General features: G+C 50.4%; 1 protein-coding gene and 2 long non-coding RNA genes across 5 annotated transcripts; 2 read left to right on the top strand and 1 right to left on the bottom strand.

Annotated features, from left to right (window-relative positions):
- Positions 1-11,887: 11,887 nt before the first annotated feature.
- LOC140606858 (uncharacterized) lies at positions 11,888-13,139 on the top strand. Its single transcript, XR_012009074.1, has 2 exons — positions 11,888-12,250; positions 13,003-13,139. It is a non-coding gene; the product is annotated as an uncharacterized lncRNA (long non-coding RNA).
- LOC140606856 (uncharacterized) lies at positions 12,032-16,430 on the bottom strand. Its single transcript, XR_012009072.1, has 2 exons — positions 13,523-16,430; positions 12,032-12,789 (listed from the first exon to the last, which is right to left on the bottom strand). It is a non-coding gene; the product is annotated as an uncharacterized lncRNA (long non-coding RNA).
- SLC25A39 (solute carrier family 25 member 39) lies at positions 16,191-21,090 on the top strand. Of its 3 annotated transcripts, none has more exons than XM_072780869.1 (12): positions 16,191-16,398; positions 17,695-17,794; positions 17,928-17,987; positions 18,108-18,152; positions 18,385-18,518; positions 18,860-18,927; positions 19,070-19,194; positions 19,371-19,544; positions 19,876-19,985; positions 20,208-20,289; positions 20,370-20,450; positions 20,562-21,090. In XM_072780869.1, the coding sequence occupies exons 2-12, from the start codon at positions 17,710-17,712 to the stop codon at positions 20,675-20,677; spliced, it is 1,080 nt and encodes a 359-aa protein (XP_072636970.1). In that variant the 5' UTR covers positions 16,191-16,398; positions 17,695-17,709; the 3' UTR covers positions 20,678-21,090. The 3 variants fall into 3 exon arrangements, with proteins under 3 accessions (XP_072636970.1, XP_072636971.1, XP_072636969.1); XM_072780870.1 differs by lacking the exon at positions 16,191-16,398 and adding an exon at positions 16,509-16,648 and having other exon boundaries at positions 18,409-18,518; XM_072780868.1 differs by lacking the exon at positions 16,191-16,398 and adding an exon at positions 16,509-16,648.
- The last annotated feature ends 150 nt before the right edge of the window (positions 21,091-21,240 follow it).

Below are 21,240 nucleotides of genomic sequence, written 5' to 3'. Positions count from 1 at the left end.
GGTGGTACAGTGTGGATGGAGAGCACCACAGGCTCAACAAAGAGCTTGGGCAGAGGGGTGGCTGGGGGAGATGACAAACACCCCAATTCAGGGGTGGTGGCATTCTGTGTGTGGGAGTAGCAGGGTTGGGGAATTGTGTGTGGCAGTGGTGCTCAGCCTGGGGCTAGAGAGGGTCTGGAGAGTGTGTGAGGCTCCTGCTGAGAATCAGGACAACCCTGTACGCTAGTGACATTTGTACACAGTTTACCTCCTGAGTATCCTGAGGCAAGGGGAGGTCCCATTTATGCTTCCATTAATAAAGTATGGGCACACACATTTTTCATGAAATGTTAGGATAATCTATAAATGAACATATTAACCGCAACTGCACAGAACCATAAAAAATAAACACAGGGAAAAAAACTAGAGTGATTGATACAAGTATCCCGAAAAGTATCCTTAAAGGAGTGATTTGCCCATCAGGGATATTTGGCAGTGTGCGGAGATATTCTGGGTTGTCACAACTAGGGCGAGGTCCTCTGGGCATCTAGCAAGCAGAGGCCAGGGATGCTGCTAAACATCCCACAATGCAAAGGACACTCCCACAACAAAGATTATTCTTCCCAAAATGAGTAGTACTGAGGTTAAGAAACTCTCACTAAACTCTCTCAATAGAATCATAAACTGTCTCTGTTCTCTCTGTCTCTGTGAGAGAACTCAAAGTTTCCTTCATATAGCGTCTTTCTCTTATTTCATACATGTATGTGCATACACACACACACACACACACACTCAACATAGGGCTCAAACTCATGACCCTGAGATCAAGAGTTGTATGCTCTACTGACTGAGGCAGCCAGGTGCCCCATATAGTTCAGATATTTTTAATGAATGTTATCTGATTTCCAAGCAACCATAGATTATAGAAAGATCAGAGGAAAAGCAATCACTTTGAGTTTAGCAAGGATTAAAAGCATTTAACAGGAATAAAATGCAAAAGGCAGACTGATGGACTTAGAAGCTCAACATCCTGGAGACATTGGATGTAGGGGCAAACAGTCCTGGATGAGCTGATGGGCCTTGTAGGCTTCACTCTCAAAGGACAAGATAATTAATAGTCAAGGTGTGAGCCTAAGCTTTAGGAAAATATGAATCAGATGCAATTACTCTGATTGCTATGGCAAAGAAATGTGAAACATATTTATTAAACAAAAGGTATTTACCTGTCAAATGGGTGCAGTGAAATTCCACTTTAGTGGAAAGGGTACAGTTCTTCTGAGGACTGCAGAACATCTCTCGCATTCCTCAAGAAACACTCTAGTGTCCTTAAACCCTCTAATTTAGGAATCTCTCTCCCTCTGCTTTTTGCTTTTAAGAAGGGTGCATCCTTTTTTTTTTTTTTTTGAATAGAGAGGACTGAAAATAAGCAGACTTCAGAGTCACAAAGAAATATGACATCAAAGGGTCCATGCCCATTTTCCCCGTCCCTGTGCCCACCCAACTCCCTTTGGCCAGGCCTTGTGATTTTTAATTTTGATAAAATTAATTGACTGTAACTGTGAGGGTTTATTTCTGGACTCTCAATTCTTTTCCATTGATGTATATGTCCTCATGCCAGTACTACATTGTCTTGATTACTATAGTTTTTTTAAGGATTTTATTTATTCATTCATGAGACAGAGAGAGAGAGAGAGGTGGAGACACAAGCAAAGTGAGAAGCAGGCTCCATTCAGGGAGCCTGATGTGGGACTCGATCCTGGGACCCCAGGATCACGCCCTGGGCTAAAGGCAGGCACTAAACTGCTGAGCCACCGAGGGATCCCCTACTACAGTTTTTTTTTTAAAGATTTATTCATGAGAGACAGACAGAGAGGGGAAGAGATATAAGCAGAGGGAGAAGCAGGCTCCCTGAATGGAGTCGATGCAGGACTGGATCCCAGGACCCCGGGATCATGACCTGAGCCGAAGGCAGATGCTCAACCACTGAGCCACCCAGGCATCCCTTGGTTACTATAATATTGTAGCAAGTTTTGAAACTGAAAGAGTGGATCCTCCAACTTCTTTTTTGAAATTGTTTTGGCTATGCTGGGTCCTTCAAATTTCTATATGAATTTTAGGATCAATTTCTGCAAAGATGACAGCTGAAATTTTGGTAGGGAATGCACTAAATCTACAGGCTAATTTGGGGTGTATTGCCAGAATAACAATATTAAGTTTTCCTATTCATGAACATGGGATATCTTTACATTTATTTATCAGTTTGACAGTTGCCAAGTATTCCACACTATAGATGTTACATAGTTTACTTAACCGGTCTCATTAAATAGACTTTTGTGTGTTTCCATTTTTTTTGCAGTTACAAATAATTCTACAATAAATATGTGTGAATATGTCTCTGAGTGCACATGTGGGGGTTAAATCCCTAAAAGCAATATTGCTGAATAAAGGGTATGCATATTTGAAATGTGAATGCCAAGTTGTTTTAAAGTTTTTCCAATTTACACTCCCAGTTGCCGTATTTGGGGGAACTTATTTCCCATACAGTCATGAACATTAAATATGCCAGTTTATTTATTTTTTAATTTATTTTTATTTTATTTATTTATTTTTTAAATTTATTTATGATAGTTACAGAGAGAGAGAGAGGGAGGCAGAGACACAGGCAGAGGGAGAAGCAGGCTCCATGCACCGGGAGCCCGATGTGGGATTCGATCCCGGGTCTCCGGGATCACGCCCTGGGCCAAAGACAGGCGCCAAACCGCTGCGCCACCCAGGGATCCCTATTTATTTTTTTAAAGATTTAATTTATTTTTTCATGGGAGACACAGAGAAAGAGGCAGAGACACAGGCAGAGGGGGAACCAGGCCCCATGCAGGAAACCCGATGTGAGACTCGATCCAGGGACTCCAGGATCACACCCTGAGCCAAAGGCAGACACTCAACCATTGAGCTACTCAGGCTTCCCATTTTGTTTGTTTTTCAAAATATTTTTATTTATTTATTTAAAAGAGAGCGTTAAGGTGTGTATCAGCAGGGGGTCCAGGCAGAGGGAGAGGGAGAATCTCAAGCAGACTCTTCATTGAGTGTGCAGATTGACGTGGGTTTCGATCTCATGACTCTGAGATCATGAGCCAAAGTCAAGATTTGGACACTTAACCAACTGAGCCACCCAGGCACCCTGAATATGCCATTTTAAAAGATGTTTTGCCAGGGGTGCCTGGTTGGCTCTGTCAGAAGAGTGCGCAACTCTTGATCTCAGGGGGGTGAGTTTGAGCACCATGTTGGGTGTAGAGATTACTTTTGTAAATAAACTTACAGGGATCCCTGGGTGGCGCAGTGGTTTAGCACCTGCTTTTGGCCCAGGGCGTGATCCTGGAAACCCGGGATCGAATCCCACGTCAGACTCCCGGTGTATGGAGCCTGCTTCTCCCTCTGCCTGTGTCTCTGCCTCTCTCTCTCTGTGTGTGACTATCATAAATAAATTAAAATTTAAAATAAATAAATAAATAAGTTTACAAATAAATAAAGGAAGGAAAGAAAGAAAGAAGGAAGGAAGTTAGTTTTGCCAATCTAATGACAAGAGATATTCCAGATTGTTTTATCTGTGTTTCCTTGATCTCTAAGGAAGCTGAGCACTTTTTTCTTTTATATAATTTTTTTTTTTAATTTATGATAGTCAGAGAGAGAGAGAGGCAGAGACACAGGCAGAGGGAGAAGCAGGCCCCATGCACCGGGAACCGATGTGGGATTCGATCCTGGGTCTCCAGGATCGCGCCCTGGGCCAAAGGCAGGCGCCAAACAGCTGCGCCACCCAGGGATCCCTGAGCATTTTTTTCATATGCTTATTATGCGTATGTATTTCTTTTGTGAATTGCCTATTCTTATTTTTATGAGGGTTCTCCAGAGAAACAGAACCAATTGAAAGATATGCAGAAATAAATTTATTAAAAGGAATTGGCTCATGTGATTACGGAAGCTAACAAGTCCAAAATCTACAGTGTGGGCCAGCAGGCTGGAGACTCAAAAGGGCCAATGGTGCAGATGAAGTTGAAAGGCAGTCACTGGAGAATTTCTCCTTGGTTGGAAAGGCCAGTTTTTTAAATGTTATATTCAGGCTTCCAACTGACTGGATGAGGCCTGCCCACATTAGGAGGGCAACTTGCTTTAGCCAAAATTTATTGATTCAAATGTAAATTTCATCCACAAACACCCACATAAAACTAACACATAAAATAACACATTATTTTTTGTTTATTTTTCTTCAATGTTTTTCTTTTTCTTGTTGAACTGTGGGAACTCTTTGTATATTCTGGATATTATATATATTGCAAATATTTCCTCTGAATCAATCATTTCTCTTTTATCATTGTTTGTGGTTTCTTTTGTAATCAGAAATTGTGTTGCTGTTATGCCATCTGAAATCCAGTGATCAATCTTTTTCTTTTATGGTTTCTGCCTTTCCCCCCTCCTCTGGCTTAAGAAGTTAAAAATATGTTCTTCTATAAATATGGTCTGTTTCTATTCCTACTACAGCCCCAGCTGGATGACCTCAGATGCCAGTATTGAGGCACCAAAAGTACTGAAAGGTTTCACTGAGAAGTCTGGCATGGAGAGGCCCTCTGGATGTGTCTCCCTGGCTGAGATATGCCTCCAGGTCAGCCCCAGGGCTGCTTTCAGAAGTAGTGGTCTGGGTAAAGGATAGGGCAGCTTCCTTCTCCCTCCTTCCTTCCACTTCTCTCAGCCTCTCCCCGGTTCTTCCAATTGCCCCATCGGGTTTTCTTCATTCAGAGTTACTGTTCTCACCCCCATGGAAAGAGTCACAGGGGCCTTTCCCCCCAAGATCCTGAGTTGTCAGCTCAAACGTAAGATGTCCATTTAAATTTTAATCAAACCAGAAATGAATTTTGTTTAGGGAAAGTATGTCTCATGCACTATTTGAGACATATTTACACCTAAGTATTCATTGTATATCTGAAATTCACATTTAACTGAGCATCTTGCATTTTATCTGCTAAATCTGAAAGCCCTGAGGACTAAGGTTGGAGTGAGGGCACAGAAACAGCCTCTTCTCACTCACACCTACTCCTTCCCCTTCCTGCCTGAGTCACCTTGGGGTGAGCAATCGTCCGCGCTTGCCCTCATCATCAGGCACCTGACTGGTGAGGCTGTGGGGCTGTGCTGGGTCCTCCAAGCTGTCTGGGTGGTGTGGGGGAGGGGATTTGGGACTGGGCTAGTAACCTGGCCAGAGGCTGTGGGAGGATATTTGGCAACAGAGGTACTAGATGAAATCAGGAGACTCAGGTTCCTGTCCCAGCATAGGCTGCGAACTTGCCCAGTGCTGCTGGGCAGGCCACTTTCCTTGTTGTTGTGTTTTAGTCAATTACTATTTTTTTAAAAAGTAATCTCTACGCCCAACATGGGACTCGAACTCATGACCCTGAGATCAAGATCGCATGTTCCAGTGATTGAGCCAGCCAGGAGCCTCAAATCAACTATTATTTTAAACAAAACTAACATGTAAATAAATGTTAATCAAATTATAACACAAAGCATCACTCTTGTCCTTTCTTCCTATCCTAGACACCCACTTTCAAACCCTTTCAAATTTCTTCTGTGAGTTTCCCTCGCATTTCTAAATCAGAGTGCATTTTGGAATTCTCGCTTTGTCTCTGGGCTCTTCATATTCATCTGAGCACCACTCTGCTCCCCGTCCACTGGGAAATTCTGAGTCTACAGTGAATGGTGGCAACTCCACTGGCCCTGGGGAGAATGATGCTGGGCAGTACCCTTAAATCCAGCTGTGGGGTACTTGCAGGATGGGAGGGAGAAGATGAGAGGGATGAATGGAGGATGAGAAGGCAGGTGGAGGAAGCAGATTATTTGGCTCTGCAGAGGCGCTGGCTGGAGAGGCCTCTGGGGATCTGCTAGCCCACGTTCTCAGCCCCAGCTGTCTATCCGTTGGAATCACTTGGGGGAACTTTTGCAGCTGCAGATGGCTGAGGTCTGAGAACCTCTCACCTCACTCACGCCTCTTTTTATGGAATGAGGAACCCAGTACTCAGCGAAGAAACTATTCTCCAGCAGCTCTTCCTCTTGCGAGCTGCATGACTCAATGTAAGCTCTGCAGCAGCATCCTGGTCTGGACATCGCAGACTTTGAGATTGAAGCAGTTCCCTGCATGGAGTGAAGTAATGCCTGCAGGCCCTCGGCACAGAACCTGAACCAGGTGCATGCTCCATTAACAAAGCTGCCCCCATCTTGGTGATTCTTCCCCTTAGGCCCTCCTAGCAACTCCTCAACTTTAGTTAGGAGACTGCCCCCCTTGCCCCTCAGCCCACCTCACTCTCTCCTCCCTAGCCCTGGGCTCCAGGTCTCTCCTTCCAGAAACTCCCCTGGATCCCCACTGGGGCTGCACTCCCCATCCCACCCTACTGGCCCACTGTCCAGAACTCTGTCCCCCCTGGGCCTGACTCCTGTGCTGGGGGGAGAGGCTGAGATGGAAAACCATCCAGTTCTCTCAGCCAGACAAGGGCCGAGGTCGCAGAAGGATCAGTCCCTCTGAGATGGGGTCGGGGTGGCAGTGAGACAGGATAGGAGGGGCTGACTCCTCTTCTCCCATTCAGATGTGGAGTCAGCATCTGCCTCCTATAGGAGAGCGGGGCACATTTCTGAGTTAAAGTGTCAGCTTCTCATATTTTGAGAGCAGTGGGATGATCTGGAGATGAACTTCTGGGTGAGGGCAGGGACTTATGCCAGCGAGTCTCCAGGAAGGCAGAGTGGCCTCTGGGACAGGCAGGTGGTGGGTGCCAGGGTATAGGAGTCAGCTCTTTCCTGGAAACCTGGACAATGGGCTGAGATCTGAGCAGCGGCAGGACCTTGTCATCACCTGCTGATCTCAAATTCCAGTTCTGACTCGTACCTGCTGGGTGACTTTGGCTTGTTTCTTTGAGCCTAAATGTGATAGAGTAACTGTAATCACCTACTGGGGAGTTCAGGAGGATAGAATGCAATAACATCTATGTAAAGTCTCTCTCTCTCTCTCTCTCTCTCTCTCACACACACACACACACACACAGTCCTTCCTCAATAAACTCTCATTTCCTTCTCCATCACACTTATGTTTGAAAGAACTTTTGGGACACCTGGGTGGCTCAGTTGGTTAAGCAGCTGCCTTTGGCTTAGGTTGTGATCTCTGGGTCCCAGGGTGGAGCCCTGCATTGGGTTCCCTACTCAGTGGGGAGTCTGCTTCTCCTTCTCCCTCCACCATGCTCTCTCTCTCTTAAATAAATAAATAAATAAATAAATAAATAAATAAATAAATAAAATCTTTTTAAAAAGAATTTTGACAACCAAACTGCATTTATTCAGGACCAAGGCATTCATTTTCCTATTCAAATTTACAAAATCCATGATATAAAATCTGATTCCACTGGGGTGAAAAAAGGAATCCAGCCAAACCCAAGACAGGGGCACAGGTCCTCCAAACCCTTCCCAGGCTTTCCTAGGGGGCGGGTCCTGGGCCCACAGGTCAGGATACCCTGTTCCTGCTCTGGGAGTCGGGTGCCCCCTGAGCTGCGAGGCCTGGGAAAAGCTGAGACCTGTTGGTGGTCTGGCCAGTGTCACAACTCCCTATGGGTACCTGGAGTACGCTTCCCACCGTGTGCCTTTTCTGAACTTGAGAATCTCCTGGGGGCAGCTATGCCTACTGGTTGGTGCACAGCAGGGGAACTCCAGGAATTGAAGCCTGGCTTCTGTCAAGGGCAGCAAGTGGACAGGTTGACTGTGGAAATGGAAGGAGTGTTTGGGTTGTTGACTCATTGATCATTAGAGCTGGGAGGATAATGAGCTTAGAGACCTGGGGGCAGAGTGGAAAGAAGAATTAGGACAGTGTTTTGAATGCCTACTCTGTACTAGCTCAGTGAGTTCTTTTCTTGCTCTTTTTTTTAAAAGATTTTATTTATTTATTTGAGAGAGAGCACTCACAAAAGTGGGAATGGGGAGGGGCAGAGGGAGAGAGAGAAGCAGACTCTTGAAAAAAAAAAAAAAAAAAAAAAAAAAAAAGAAGCAGACTCTTTACTGAGTAGGGAGCTTGACATGCAATGCCTGGGGCTGGATCCCAAGATCCCGAGCTCATGACCTGAGCCAAAGGCAGCCGCTCAACCAACTGAGCCACCTAGGCATCCCTCACTGAGTTCTTATAACAACACTGCAGGGTAGTGTCTCCAGCTCACAGAGCTTTGAGACACTGTGGGCCTTGTCCAGGGTTACCTGGCTCTGAAGTGGTGGAGTCAGTACTGAGTCCAAGTCATTCAGATCCCACATCAGGCTCCACTGGATGCTGACACCAGCTCAGCCCAGCCCTTCCACCCCTCTGAGTGCTTCTGTCCCTTCTCCAGGCAGACCCTGTAGGGGCCAAGAAATATTTGCTTCAAGGTACTTGGACAGGTCACTTAGCTCCTCCAAGATTCAGTTTCCTCCTCTGTAAAATGGGCACACAATAACCCCCATGTGCCCCTTACACAGTCATGTGAGGTTCAAATGAATGATGGAAGCCAAGAGGCCTTGTAAACTGGCACATTAGAAATGGAATTCTTCTTAGGACATCAAAGGGGTTCCTCTTGTTAATCTGATGATCTATCTCTGAAGTGCCAGGCCAGGGTCTAGGTAAGAAAACCAGACAGCTCAAAGAGGTGAAGTCACAGTCACCTCCAGGAGCCTAGGGGGAGAAGAGTGGCAAGGAAAGCAGAAGGGGTGGATGGAAGCGCCCCCTCCCTGGCCCCAGCACCCTTTCCTGGTCACACATCCCATTTACACATCTCATCTGTCTTAACCACTCAGGACTCCTTAAGGGAAGCAAGACCAGGAATAGTCTATTATAAAGATGAAGAAAGGGGATCCCTGGGTAGCTCAGCGGTTGAGCATCTGCCCTCAGTCCATGGCGTGATCCTGGAGTTCTGGGATCAAGTCCCACGTCGGGTTCCCTGCATGGAGCCTGCTTCTCCCTCTGCCTGTGTCTCTGCCTCTCTCTTTCTGTGTCTCTCATGACTAAATAAATAAAATCTTAAAAAAAAAAAAAAAGATGAAGAAACAGAGGCCCAGGGATCCCTGGGTGGCTCAGTGGTTTAGCACCTGCCTTCAGCCCAGGGCATGATCCTGGAGTCCTGGGATCGAGTCCCACATTGGGCTCTCTGCATGGAGCCTGCTTCTCCCTCTGCCTGTCTCTCTCTCATGAATAAATAAGTAATATCTTAAAAAAAAAAGAAAGAAACAGAAAAGCCATAAATTCCTCCAATAAGGTAGCAGAGAAATCTGGACTCAAGTGCACTTTGGGGGACTTTGACTCAATCTTTTATGCTATGGTGGTTGCTGGTGTACTTGATTTCAGTTTTTTAAAGAAGTGGGTCCTAGAGGGATGCCTGGGTGGCTCAAGTGGTTGAGCATCTGCCTTCCACTCAGGGTGTGGTCTCAGAGTCTCGGGATCAAGTCCTGCATGGGGCTCTCCGTGAGGAAACTGCTTCTCCCTCTGCCTATGTCTCTGCCTCTCTCTGTGTGTCTCTCATAAATAAATAAAAATCTTAAAAGTGGGTCCTAGGGCACCTAGTTGGTTCAGTTGGTTAAGCATCTGCCTTTGGCTCAGGTCCTGATCTCAAGGTCCTGTGTGAGTCTGCTTCTTCCTCTCCCTCTGTCCCTCCTCCCGCTCGTGCAGGTGTGCACTTGCGCACTCTCTCTCTCTCTCTCTCTGTCTGAAATAAATAAATAAATGAACTCTTTAAAAAATTGAAAAGTGGGTTCTGCTAATGTTTTATCAAAGCTTCACTTTGTGCCAGGTTCTGTACAAGGTTCTCCTTTAATCTTTAACATAACCATGCTAGGTAGGTACAGTTATGAACCCTGCCTTACAATGAAGGAAGAAAGGCCCAGAGATTAACCAACTTTACTGGCCCTGTAGTTGGGCAAAGGTGAAGTCAGGAATTGAATCCAGGTATGCCCTGGAGCCTGTATTTGTGCCCATCACAATACTCCTTCCTTGGAAGTTTCTAGGAAATCCTTTCCCCCTCATCTGGGCACTTCCTTTTTTTTTTTTTTTTTTTTTAAGATTTTATTCATTTATTCCTGAGAGACACATTGAGAGAGAGAGAGAGGCAGAGGGAGAAGCAGGCTCCATGCAAAGAGCCCGAGGTGGGACTCGATCTCGGAACTCCAGGGTCATGCCCTGGGCAGAAGGCAGGCGCCAAACCTCTGAGCCACCCAGGGATCCCAGCACACTTCCTTTTGGCGGAGCCTGCCCCACCCTCCCCTTGGCCCCTCACATGGGGGTCAGTCTCCATCAGTGCTCCTAACCCCTGGTTCTCCCTGACCCCCTAGTTCTCCCTCTCTCTGGGCTGGCTCAGGCCCCCTCTGTCACATTACCCGTCTGTCGTATTGCCCTCAGGAATCCCGCGCAGTCTGCAATTGTCTTATTTATTCCTCTGTTTGCAATCTCCTGCACCAGAAAGTGTGAGCAGGGGCCTTACGTGACTTGTTCTCTGCTGTATCAATACTATTGTGCCTACAACACTATTTGGCACAAAACAAATATTCAAAAATAGCTAAAAAAAAAAATAAAAATAAAAAAAACAGAGAAAAACACTCAAATCAAAAAAAGGAGATGCCCGCCAGCCAGACCTTTGGTCCAGGCCCCACTTCCTCACTGGAACAGCTCCTCCTCCATTTGGGCCACAGCAACCAGCCCTTAGCTCCAGTGTGCTCACTCTGGTCCAGGGGCCCAAGTTCTCCAGATAGCACTGAGAAGTAGAACTTGCAGCCTACAGGAGGCCATGTCACTACTAGGGGACTGGATCCTATGTACTTGGTGAGATCACAGTCCCTTCTGAGGTTCTCAATAGAATCTGACCCTAAGTCAGCAGTTGGTAACATATGTTTTGTACTCTAACAGATTTTTAGAATTGAAATTCAAAGATAGGGGATCCCTGGGTGGCGCAGCGGTTTGGCGCCTGCCTTTGGCCCAGGGCGCGATCCTGGAGACCCGGGATCGAATCCCACGTCGGGCTCCCGGTGCATGGAGCCTGCTTCTCCCTCTGCCTGTGTCTCTGCCTCTCTCTCTCTCTCAGTGTGCCTATCATAAATCAATAAAAATTAAAAAAAAACAAAGATAATATAATTTTCCTATGCACAGTGTTTTTAGAAATGTATAGAAAGGAAAAATAAAAGGAAAGTGAGTTTATAATAAAATAATATGCATTTCTGTATGTGAAAGCTGAGGCTTGAGTCCACGAGGGAACAGAAGCTTGCAAACGTGTATGATTCACTGGCAATGGAGAACCGTGAATGTCAACTTGGTGCTGGAGTGTCCGGTTAGCAGCTCAGCTCACGTGGGCCAGGCGGCGGCCATGGAGAAAAGATTTTCTGAAATAGTGAATTATTCTTGATAAAATTCTAATAGAGACAAAGTCAAATCTTCTGTAGGACTGCATGGTAGATTTATTCCTGGAAAATTCAATATATTTTAAAAGCATTAAAAAAAAAAGATGTGGGTGGAATAGAGCTAGCCTCCAGGTCAGATCATTATGAACACGTTTCTAATGTATGTCGTTGGCCAGAGAGACAAAGGAAAACTGAGTGGCGTACTGGACAATTTTTTGTTCAGGGTGTCCTACACTTTAAAGGATATTTAGCATCCCTGGCCTGCCATCTATCACAGGCCAGGGGCTCCAATCTTGACTACTAACAGCTCATAAATTTACAAGACGTCCCCTAGGGGGCGGTAGCGCTTCGGTCGAAATCAACTAGCCAGCACCAGAGCCCTGCTTTTTAATTTAACTCTATCTCTGAGATTGTTTTACATCATAATGTGGAGCTCTGCGTCTCTTTCCAGATTAGTGGTATTCGTCATGTGGAGGTACTGTCACTCAGTTCCCTGTCGATGCCATTCCACTGTTACAAACAAGGCTACAGCGACTGCACAGTTGGGGTGTTGTTTCCTGCTGCTGAATGCCCCTTAGCAGAGTTCTTAGAAGTGGCCTGGCTGGGTCACCGGGTTTGGGCATTTGGAATTTTATTTTATTTTATTTTATTTTATTTTATTTTTTATTTTATTTTTTATTTTATTTTTTAAGATTTTATTTATTCATGAGAGACACACAGAAAGAGGCAAAGACATAGGCAGAGGAAGAACCAGGCTCCCTGTGAGGAGCCTGATGTGGGATTCCATCCCAGGACCCTGGATCATGCCCTGAGCCAAAGGCAGACGCTCAATCACTGAGCCACCCAGGTGCCCTGGAATTTTCATAGTTATAGCCAAATCTGCCTTCCACAGAAGTAAAGTAGATTAATTCACATTTCTCCAGCAGAGCAGGAAGGAGTCTGTCTCCAGAGCTCTGGGGGTCAGGCTGGGGGAAGGGGAAGGGGTGGAGGGAGAGAATTCTGGAAGATCTTTTTTTTTTTTTTTTAGATTTTATTTGTTTATTCATGAGAGACACAGAGGGAAAAGCAGGCTCCATGCAGGAAGCCTGACATGGGACTGGATCCTGGGTCTCCAGGATCACGCCCTAGGCTGAAGGTGGTGCTAAACCACTGAGCCACCAGGGGTGCCCCAATTCTGGAAGGTCTTAGAGAGGACCCTTACCCTCTGGGGGCCACCTCCTCAGACCACACCCAGGATCCTCTCAATGAAGTCTTGGGTGTCCAGAAGCTCCCCAACCCACCCTCTCAGGCCATGGGTGTGGCTGGGCATGGGGATGGAGGGGCGGTGAGTAGAGACATCCTTTCCCAGGTGGGTTGATCCTAGTTATTACAGATACCTTTTTAATCCTGGAAAAAAAAAAAAAAAAAAAAGCTTTGTTGCTTTTTGATTCTTTAAGTATTTCAGAGAGTGAAATCCCTTTCCCCACGGACTTGTTTTGAAAACTAAAAACCTCAGAAAAATCGCAAGAATGATACAATGAGCCCCCATATACCCTTCACCTTGATTCACTCATTGTTCACATGTTGCTACATTGGCTTTATCTCTCTTTATTTTTGCAGAACCATTTGAGACTAAGTTACAGGCATTCAACCCTAAACACTGCAGTGTGCATTTCCGAGGAACAAGGACATTCTCCTGCAAAACCACAGTCTGGTTATCACGCTCAAGAAATTCAACATTGATGAAGCAGTATCTACTGTACAGGCCTCACTCAGTTTTCTCTAATAGGCCCAGTACAGCTTTCTGTATCTCACCCACCCCTCCCTGCCCTCGAGCTCCAATCAAAACTCTGACTTGACATTTAGCCCTGGGCCTGGAGTTTGGGTTTCTCTCCTTCCAGCTAGGTGGTTCTGCAGCTGTGGGCCTGGCCTCCAGGAAGGCAGCTTTAGGTGGGGACTGCACTGGCCGTGAACTCGCAGGTGCTGGGGGGGGGGGGGTCCATGGAAAGGAGCTAAGCACTATTCAGGCCCTACACATGTCTTCCTAGGTTCTGGGGGTTCAAGCTGGGGAGGGGGTGGGAGGGGACACTGTCCTGACACTGGGCTTGCTGGGGAAGAATTCAGTCTCACAATAAACTACCTTCCATTTATGTTCTTCCCCCGGCGCCAGGCAAGGACTTGTCCATCAGTCCCCACAGCTCCTGGGACTGGTATCATTTGCTCCTCTTTTACAATTGAAAGGAGTTTCTGTTTTTCCATCTGATGAGGAGGCCAGTGAGGGCCACATGGGGCCACATGGTGTCTCTGGAAGGACCACTGAGTGCTTGCAGTGTGAACCATGGCTAAGTGCCACTTTCTCCTCAGGTCTCTGAGCTTGTTCCTCTGAGAAGGCAAGTCTAGCCAGGGCTCCAGAGCTTCATCGGTATCTCAAGGTTCCTGCTCCCCTCTGCAACTGCTAGGACTAACCTTGGGAGATGTGTCCACCAGCTCCAGGGGTTCCTCATAGCTCACAGATAACCTCTCCCACCTGCCCAGACTGCTGCCATGGGACTGGGCTTTGGTCACACCAATGATGCCTCAAAGCATTTTCCTGTGGTGGAAGGCAGGGACTGTGAGTTGATCATCTCTGAGGTCCTGACAAGGGCCACAGAACCATTTGATGACTCTTCACATGGCTTTCACAGATGTGCTTTTAGCTAGGAGTCTGCAAGTCAGGCGGGATGAGTGACATCGTCCTTATTTTCAGATAAGGAAACAGGTGCAGTGACAAATCTCAAAGACATCCTTATTGCAAGAACACCAGAAATGGAATGTAAGCCCCTTATTCTACTGTGGGGGAAACTGAGGCTCAGAAGTCACCAGGTTTTGTTTCCGACCACTTATTTGCAGCTGTATGATTTTGGCTCTGGGCGGGAAGGGGTGTAAGGAATTATTACTTATCTGTGCCTGCATTTGGAGTCAGAGGTAGGACCAGAATCTGGTTGCTCTAAAGGCCTTTTCCATAACTTTCCAAGGTGGTGGTGGTGGTGGTGGTGAATCAATAATAAAGATGATGACCATAATAATAATAGTCACTGAGTGTTTGCCACATGATAGACAAGGGTCTAAACACTACAGCTATTAGCTCATTAAATCCGCACATATTGCCTGTGAGGTGGGTGCATTATTTTCCCCATCAGCTCATTTTATAAAGTGGTGGAACTCGGGCTTACAGGCATTAAGATATTTGTTAGAGGTGGCACGGCTCCCGCAGGAAACAGCCGGGATCCATTGGAGCCAGGTCCCTGCCTCCCAAGGGCTCTGATCTTGAGACAAGCCCCACAGGCTAGATTTCTTGGGGTTCTGGAGGCCTGAGGCCAGAGCACATAAAAACCTTCACAGGTGAGCAGGTCACTGCAGGGAGCAGAGAACACAAGTTGAGAATGGGTTGGGGGTAGGGGGTGGTGGGACTCAGGCAGTTGGGGGGTTTGAATCCTGGCTCTTTCATTCGAGTGACCTTGGTGCGATCTGACCTCTTCGGCCTCCATTTTCTCATTCGTAAAACGCAGGTTGCGCGGGAGAGATCTTGGTTCCATTACACACGGGGAGTCATCGTTCTCGAGGCCCTCAGTTTCCTCCTCGGTAAAATGGGGAGAGTCATCTCTTGGCTGTGGATTATGAACCTGTTCGGGTAAACCGTAACTTTGAGGCTGTGAAAGACCGTAATAGAAGCTGGGTTCTCGCCTGAACATACAGTTTATAAAAGGATTTTCCGTCATTTCAGACCTCCACTGGCTGGGGAAGGGATGCAAGGGGCGCCTCCCCGCTGCGCTTTCCCAGCGGCCACTAACCCCCCGCGTTACAGCTCGCACTCTCCCGCCGCTAAACTGCGGCTTGTAAGCCTCCCGGAGCCGCACAACCGGTTTCAGGGAAAGCTGATGGTTGGCCCCTCGGGATCCACGTGCTAGCCTCCCGGGCGCCGAATGGCTGGGCGGCTGGAGCCCGAGAAGCTGGTGACGTCCAAGTCACGGTCGGCCCCTCTTAAAGGCGCAGGTTCGCACCCCGCGTTCGCTTTTCTGTGTTCGGACAAATAATGACGACCGCGCCAAAGCTTTAAAGGCGAGGCAAGTGGTGGGGTCTCAGGTGCAGAGCTTGCAGTGGGGGAGAGATGTCTCCCCGAGAAGCGGGATCAGAGACGTCAGCGCAGGATTTAAGCCCACCTGTCACCCCGGGAGGCAGGCTGATGAGAGTGAAGTACCTGGGCGGTTCCAATTCCAGGCACTTAACTTCCAGCCTCAGTTTCATCTCCTGTAAAAAGGAGCCCGATGATAAGATACTCCTAAAGTTTGGGGGCGTAGACGTAACGCTGAGAGAGTAACCAACGCAAGCAAAAATGTCATTCCCCTTCTTCCCTCCTCAATCCCCTCTCAGCGCGGAGGAGGAACCCGAGGCCCGGAGGGGCGGTGTACCTTGCCCAAGGTCCCACGGTGGTGGGACTAAGCCTCAATCGAGTCCGGCTGACCCCGCTTTCCTGGCTCCGGGGACAACCTCCTCCCCCGTCCAGCCTGCCTGGCCCGAGTCACAGTTCGTCTAACCCCACCGCCCGCACGCCCGCGGTACCCAGCGGTTTGCCACGTGGTTGCAGAGCGGGACCGCAGTCGATTATCCGTAAAATGGAGACAGTGGTAATTCCCGCTCGGCAGGTCGTCATTAAGTCGTAAAACCTCAGCAGGAAGCCGGCGGGTGTCAGGCGTCACTATCTGATCGCCCCGTGGCCTTGGAAGAACTGATTCAGGCCCCCGCCTCCCCGCAGAGGACCCTGAGGAAGAGCGGGAGAGCGCGCTACCCACGTGGGTCTGGGAAGTTAGGGGGAGCGCCGGGACTCCCGGGGCAACGCTCGGCCGGGGTCCTGGTAGGATGGAGTTTGCGAGAAAGCGCTATTAAGTGCGATACTACCGCAGGCCACGCACGACAGGGGCACCCAAGACCTCGGGGCGCTGGCCCCGGGCCGCCCCCCACGGGGCACCAGCTGCGCGGGTACGCGGGCGCGGCGCGGGTCCGCGAGAGGCAGCGAGTGGGCGGGGCCCGCGGCACTCCGGGTGTGCGGCTGGTCGGCCGGCGGAGGGCGGGGCCTCGCGGCGCGGTCTGGGGGCGGGGCGAGCTCGGGTGCCTGCAGAGGCGGCCTTGGTGCTCGGCGAGCGCGCGCGGACCGTACAGCGGCCGCGGAGCGGCCATGGGCCCGCTGGGCCCCGGGCGCCGCGCAGCGCGAGCACCGGCCTAGAGCCAGGTGGGTGGACCTGGGCCGGGGTGGGGGCGGACGTGGGCCTCCGGGGGTCCCGGGGAACCTGAACCCCGGCTGGACTGGGGGCCGGGAGTCGCGAGCCGCCCGGCCGACCTAGGCGGTCCCGCCGGGCGTCCCCTGCTCGAGGGGCTGGAGCTTCTCCTAGGGCCCGGGAGAGAGTCTGTTTTCCCAAACCAACTCCCGACCGTCTCGGCCGAAGCCCCGCCCTCTGCCTTGGGGAGAGAGCGCGGAGAGCTTGTCCTTTCCATCCAGACCTGGGGGACTGGCCCTTCCGGCCTCGCGAGGAGGGTGCGTGCGGGGGAGGGCCGGGCACCAGCCTCCAGCCCCGAGAGCCGACCGTCCTGCCATCAGATTTGTTTACACGTTTCCCGCATTGCTCGGCCCCACCTTCCATGCCCCGTGACTCAGAGCACACGGGGCCCGCCTTGCGAGTGAGGGGAGAGGGGGGCAGGTTCAGGCGTCCTGGTCTTTGGGTCCCGAGGCCAAACAGGGCGCCTGCCCCCGTGAGGGGGACGCAGGGATTCCGTGTTGCTCAGATGAGGGAATGGCAGCGAGCCATTACTGCTTCCTAAGCATGAGTAACTACTCCAGCTTTCTCCCTAACTACTCCCGGAGTGACCTTGTTCAGGTCATCCCCGCTCTCTGAGTCTCTGTCCATTGGTAAAGTAGAGATGACGGTAACTGCTTTCAACGGTGATTGCGGGACGCCTGGGTGCCTCAGTGGTTGAGCATCTGCCTTTGGCTCAGGTCATGATCCCGGGGTCCTGGGATCGAATCCCGCATCCGGCTCCCTGCATGGAGCCTGCTTCTCCTTCTGCCTGTGTCTCTGCTTCTCTCTCTGTGTCTCTCATGAATGAATAAATAAAATCTTAAAAAGAAAAAAGTGAATTGTGAGGATCGCTCGAATTCATATTTAGTGAGTGAATTGGGGTGATGGGCTGGTTCAGATCCCAAAGTGCCCTCACCTGGGTTCTTCCCCTCCCACTGATTTCTGTTGTGAATTGGGGTCCAATTGACTATTTGTTTTTCAGAATTGAAGCTGCAAGATGGCTGATCAGGACCCTGGGGCTATTAGCCCCCTCCAACAAATGGTGGCTTCAGGAACTGGGGCTGTGGTCACCTCCCTCTTCAGTAAGATCTGGGGAGGTGTGAGGCGGGTAGCTGGGGGCTGGGGAAGACCCGAGATTAGAGGTGACTTGGCCCTGGAGGAGGGCTCGGGGATGGGGTCCTGAAAGGAGCCTTCAGACCTGCCCTCCTCCTCCAGTGACACCCCTGGACGTGGTGAAAGTACGCCTGCAGTCTCAGCGCCCCTCGATGGCCAGTGGTGAGTGCCTGACCCTGAAGCCAACATGGGAGGTGCATGGGCAAAATGGATCTTCCAGAGATGGGGTCCCTGGGACAGGTAGGTGGCTCTTCTGACTTAAGGGACTGCCTTGTATTTTAGAGCTGATGCCTCCCTCCAGACTCTGGAGCCTCCCCTACGCCAAATGTGAGTTTCCCTAGTCATAGGGGGCTTGTCATGGTCCGGGGGAGGGAGGGTCCTAGTCTCCCCAGGGGACCTGAGGGCTCCACAGCCCTAGAACACACTTTCAGGTCAAATTCGTGAGCAAGAATGTCCACCCAGGGATCACTGCCTCTGCCGGCCCCTAGGGATGGGGCTCAACACCTTCCTGCAGGGTTCTAGGGCACTGTTGTCCTAATGCCCCCCTCCCCTTCCCCAGTGCCCTCCTCTCTCCAATCCACAGGGAAGTGCCTCCTATACTGCAATGGTGTTCTGGAACCCCTGTACTTGTGTCCAAATGGTGCCCGCTGTGCCACCTGGTTTCAGGACCCTACCCGCTTCACTGGCACCATGGTGAGGAGCAGCTGTGCCTTCAGCTGGGTCTCTAGGCCTTCCTGAGGGATTCACATTGGTCAGACGGCAGACCTGGGAAAGAACGGGTGGTGCAAAGGAAGTAGGGGTGGTCCAGTCGGTTTGGGAAGGGCTTCCCTGAGGCAGTGCTTCTGTCTGTGAAGTTTTGAAGGGTGAGAAGGAGTTTGCTTGGAGGTAAATGAGAGATTGCATGCCTGTAGCCTGAGGGGCTCCTGCCAGGGCAGAAATGAGAGCATCAGGTTAGGGCCAAGTCTGGGTTAGCCCCATCACAGAGCTTAATCGTGTTCCTCTTTCCTCCCTTGGGCTGGTGTCCGCGTGGCCAGGACGCTTTTGTGAAGATCGTGAGGCACGAGGGCACCAGGACCCTGTGGAGTGGCCTCCCAGCCACCTTGTGAGTATCTGGGTCCTGTGTATTGCTTTTCCCTGCTGAGATGCTTTGACCCTTTATTCTCCTGTGGGCTGGCCGGGGCAGGGGAGGCCTGGGAGGTTGAGAGCCTTTGGGAGTCTCAGCTGACATCTGTTCACACTTTCAGGGTGATGACTGTGCCAGCCACTGCTATCTACTTCACTGCATATGACCAACTCAAGACCTTCCTTTGTGGTCGAGCCCTGACTTCTGACCTCTACGCACCCATGGTGGCTGGTGCCCTAGCCCGCTGTGAGCATAGCCCTGGGCCCTTGATCTCTCTGACTCCCAGCCGTGCTTGAGTCTAGTCCTGGCTTCCAGTTCTGATATCTGGCAGCTGGCGAGTAGAGGGATCTCTTGGGCCCCTGGATCCTGGGAAAGCTGCTGATGGGACCTGTGAGCTGACCCTGCCCCGCTGTTCCTCCTAGTGGGCACCGTGACTGTGATCAGCCCCTTGGAGCTGGTGCGGACAAAGCTGCAGGCCCAGCATGTGTCCTACCGGGAGCTGGGCGCCTGTGTCCGAGCAGCTGTGGCTCAGGGTGGCTGGCGCTCGCTATGGCTGGGCTGGGGCCCCACTGCCCTTCGGGATGTGCCCTTTTCAGGTAGGAATCAGGTGCAGCGGGTGGGGTAGGGGAGCCTCTGGATGACACACAAGGTCTATGGTTAAGTCCCGATTTTACTATTATTGACTTTAAAGTTACCTTTCTTGGCCTTGACTATCATGTGAAATGGGCCCAGCAGGCAGGGTAGTCACCCAGGTTTATCAGGAGAAGATTCCTATAGAGGGCATGTTACAGAAACTGGCACACAGCAGGCAGTCCTCATTACCAGGAGGGAGGAGTTGTCACATTGTGTGGTAGTGGAAAATGGGAGGTTTGGGGCCACCCCATTGCCCCCTCAACTCTAATGAGTGTACCTCTGCATCCCCCCAAGCCCTGTACTGGTTCAACTATGAGCTGGTGAAAAGCTGGTTGAGTGGGCTCAGGCCAAAAGACCAGACATCCGTGGGCATGAGCTTTGTGGCTGGCGGCATCTCAGGGACGGTGAGTTGATCAGGGAGTAGGGCTGGTAGCTGTGTCCTTGGGAGGCCTGAGGGTTGTTAGAGGTACTCAAGAGAAGAGTGCTGGAGTAGCAGCACATCAGCTGCCTGTCAAGCAGCATGCTCGCCCTCCCCAGGGAAGCCCTAATTAAGGTTGGCAGAGCTTGGCTGGATGCAGGGTATGGGGTTTGGGGAATGGAGACAAGCTCTCTCCCCACTGCACCAGGTGGCGGCCATCCTGACTCTACCCTTCGACGTGGTGAAGACTCAACGCCAGGTCGCGCTGGGAGCGGTGGAGGCTGTGAGAGGTAAGGTTCTGGCTAGTGTGGGGCCGGGGGGGAGGGGGGGCCCAAGTGGGGTCTTACTGGGCCATGCCTCACATTTGCAGTGACGCCCCCACGAGCCGACTCCACCTGGCTGCTGCTGCGGAGGATCAGGGCTGAGTCAGGCACCAGGGGGCTCTTTGCAGGTAAACCTGTGTGTGTTCACGTGTGTGTGTGCATGTGTCCCCAAGTTCAGGAAGGATTGGGGCTTCCCCTGGGGCCCTGACTTCTGACCCTCCTGCCCCTTCTCATTGCAGGCTTTCTCCCAAGGATCATCAAGGCCGCCCCTTCCTGTGCCATCATGATCAGCACGTATGAGTTCGGCAAAAGCTTCTTCCAGCGGCTCAACAGAGAACAGCCTCTGGGCCCTTAGAAGGAGATGGGACAAGGACTCCATCTTTTCCATGGATTGGGACAGGTCGTGGGTGGAAGGAGACTGAGCCAAGTGCCTTGTCCTCAGCACTGAGGGAAGGGGCCTCATTTCCCTTCCCCCTCAACTCTGAGCCCCAGGGGTAGGGGGCTACCCCTCTAGGCCTGCGCAGGCCCCCCCAAAACAGCTTTCTTCCTGCCATTTCACATTCCCAAGCCCCAAGGATAATCACTATTCCACCCCCACCCCCACCCCAAGTTGAAGACCAAATCTAACTGACCCCTCCCTTCCCACTGTTTTCCTGTGTGTTTGCTGTAGCTGGGTCTGCTCCCAGGAGCCACAAAACCCTGGGCCTGGTGTAGTCTGTACCCATCCCTGTTAATTCCTGGAATCTAAAGATGATGAACTTCTCTCCAGTGCCTGTGACTGTAGGGTGTTTTGGGGGTGGGGAGGCAAGTGGGACTTGGTGAGTGATTCGCACAAAGAAGACCTGGAAGGGACCTTGATGTTGGCTTTGACTACCCAGGTGGTACCCATGTAGAGGACCCCCCCCCCCAGCTTAGTGC

Source organism: Canis lupus, chromosome 16 (assembly GCF_048164855.1).
Source record: "Canis lupus baileyi chromosome 16, mCanLup2.hap1, whole genome shotgun sequence".
NCBI lineage: Eukaryota > Metazoa > Chordata > Mammalia > Carnivora > Canidae > Canis > Canis lupus.
The sequence above is the reverse complement of the archived record's forward strand: the minus strand, read 5'-3'. Positions and strand labels throughout refer to the sequence as shown.

Excerpts from the sequence above, each read along its gene's own strand:
- SLC25A39 (XM_072780869.1), top strand. The coding sequence starts at position 17,710 with ATGGCTGATCAGGACCCTGGGGCTATTAGCCCCCTCCAACAAATGGTG. Across the intron at positions 17,988-18,107 it reads GCGCCCCTCGATGGCCAGTG|AGCTGATGCCTCCCTCCAGA; the intron begins GTGAGTGCCTGA and ends CTTGTATTTTAG. Across the intron at positions 19,986-20,207 it reads CTGGCGGCATCTCAGGGACG|GTGGCGGCCATCCTGACTCT; the intron begins GTGAGTTGATCA and ends CCACTGCACCAG.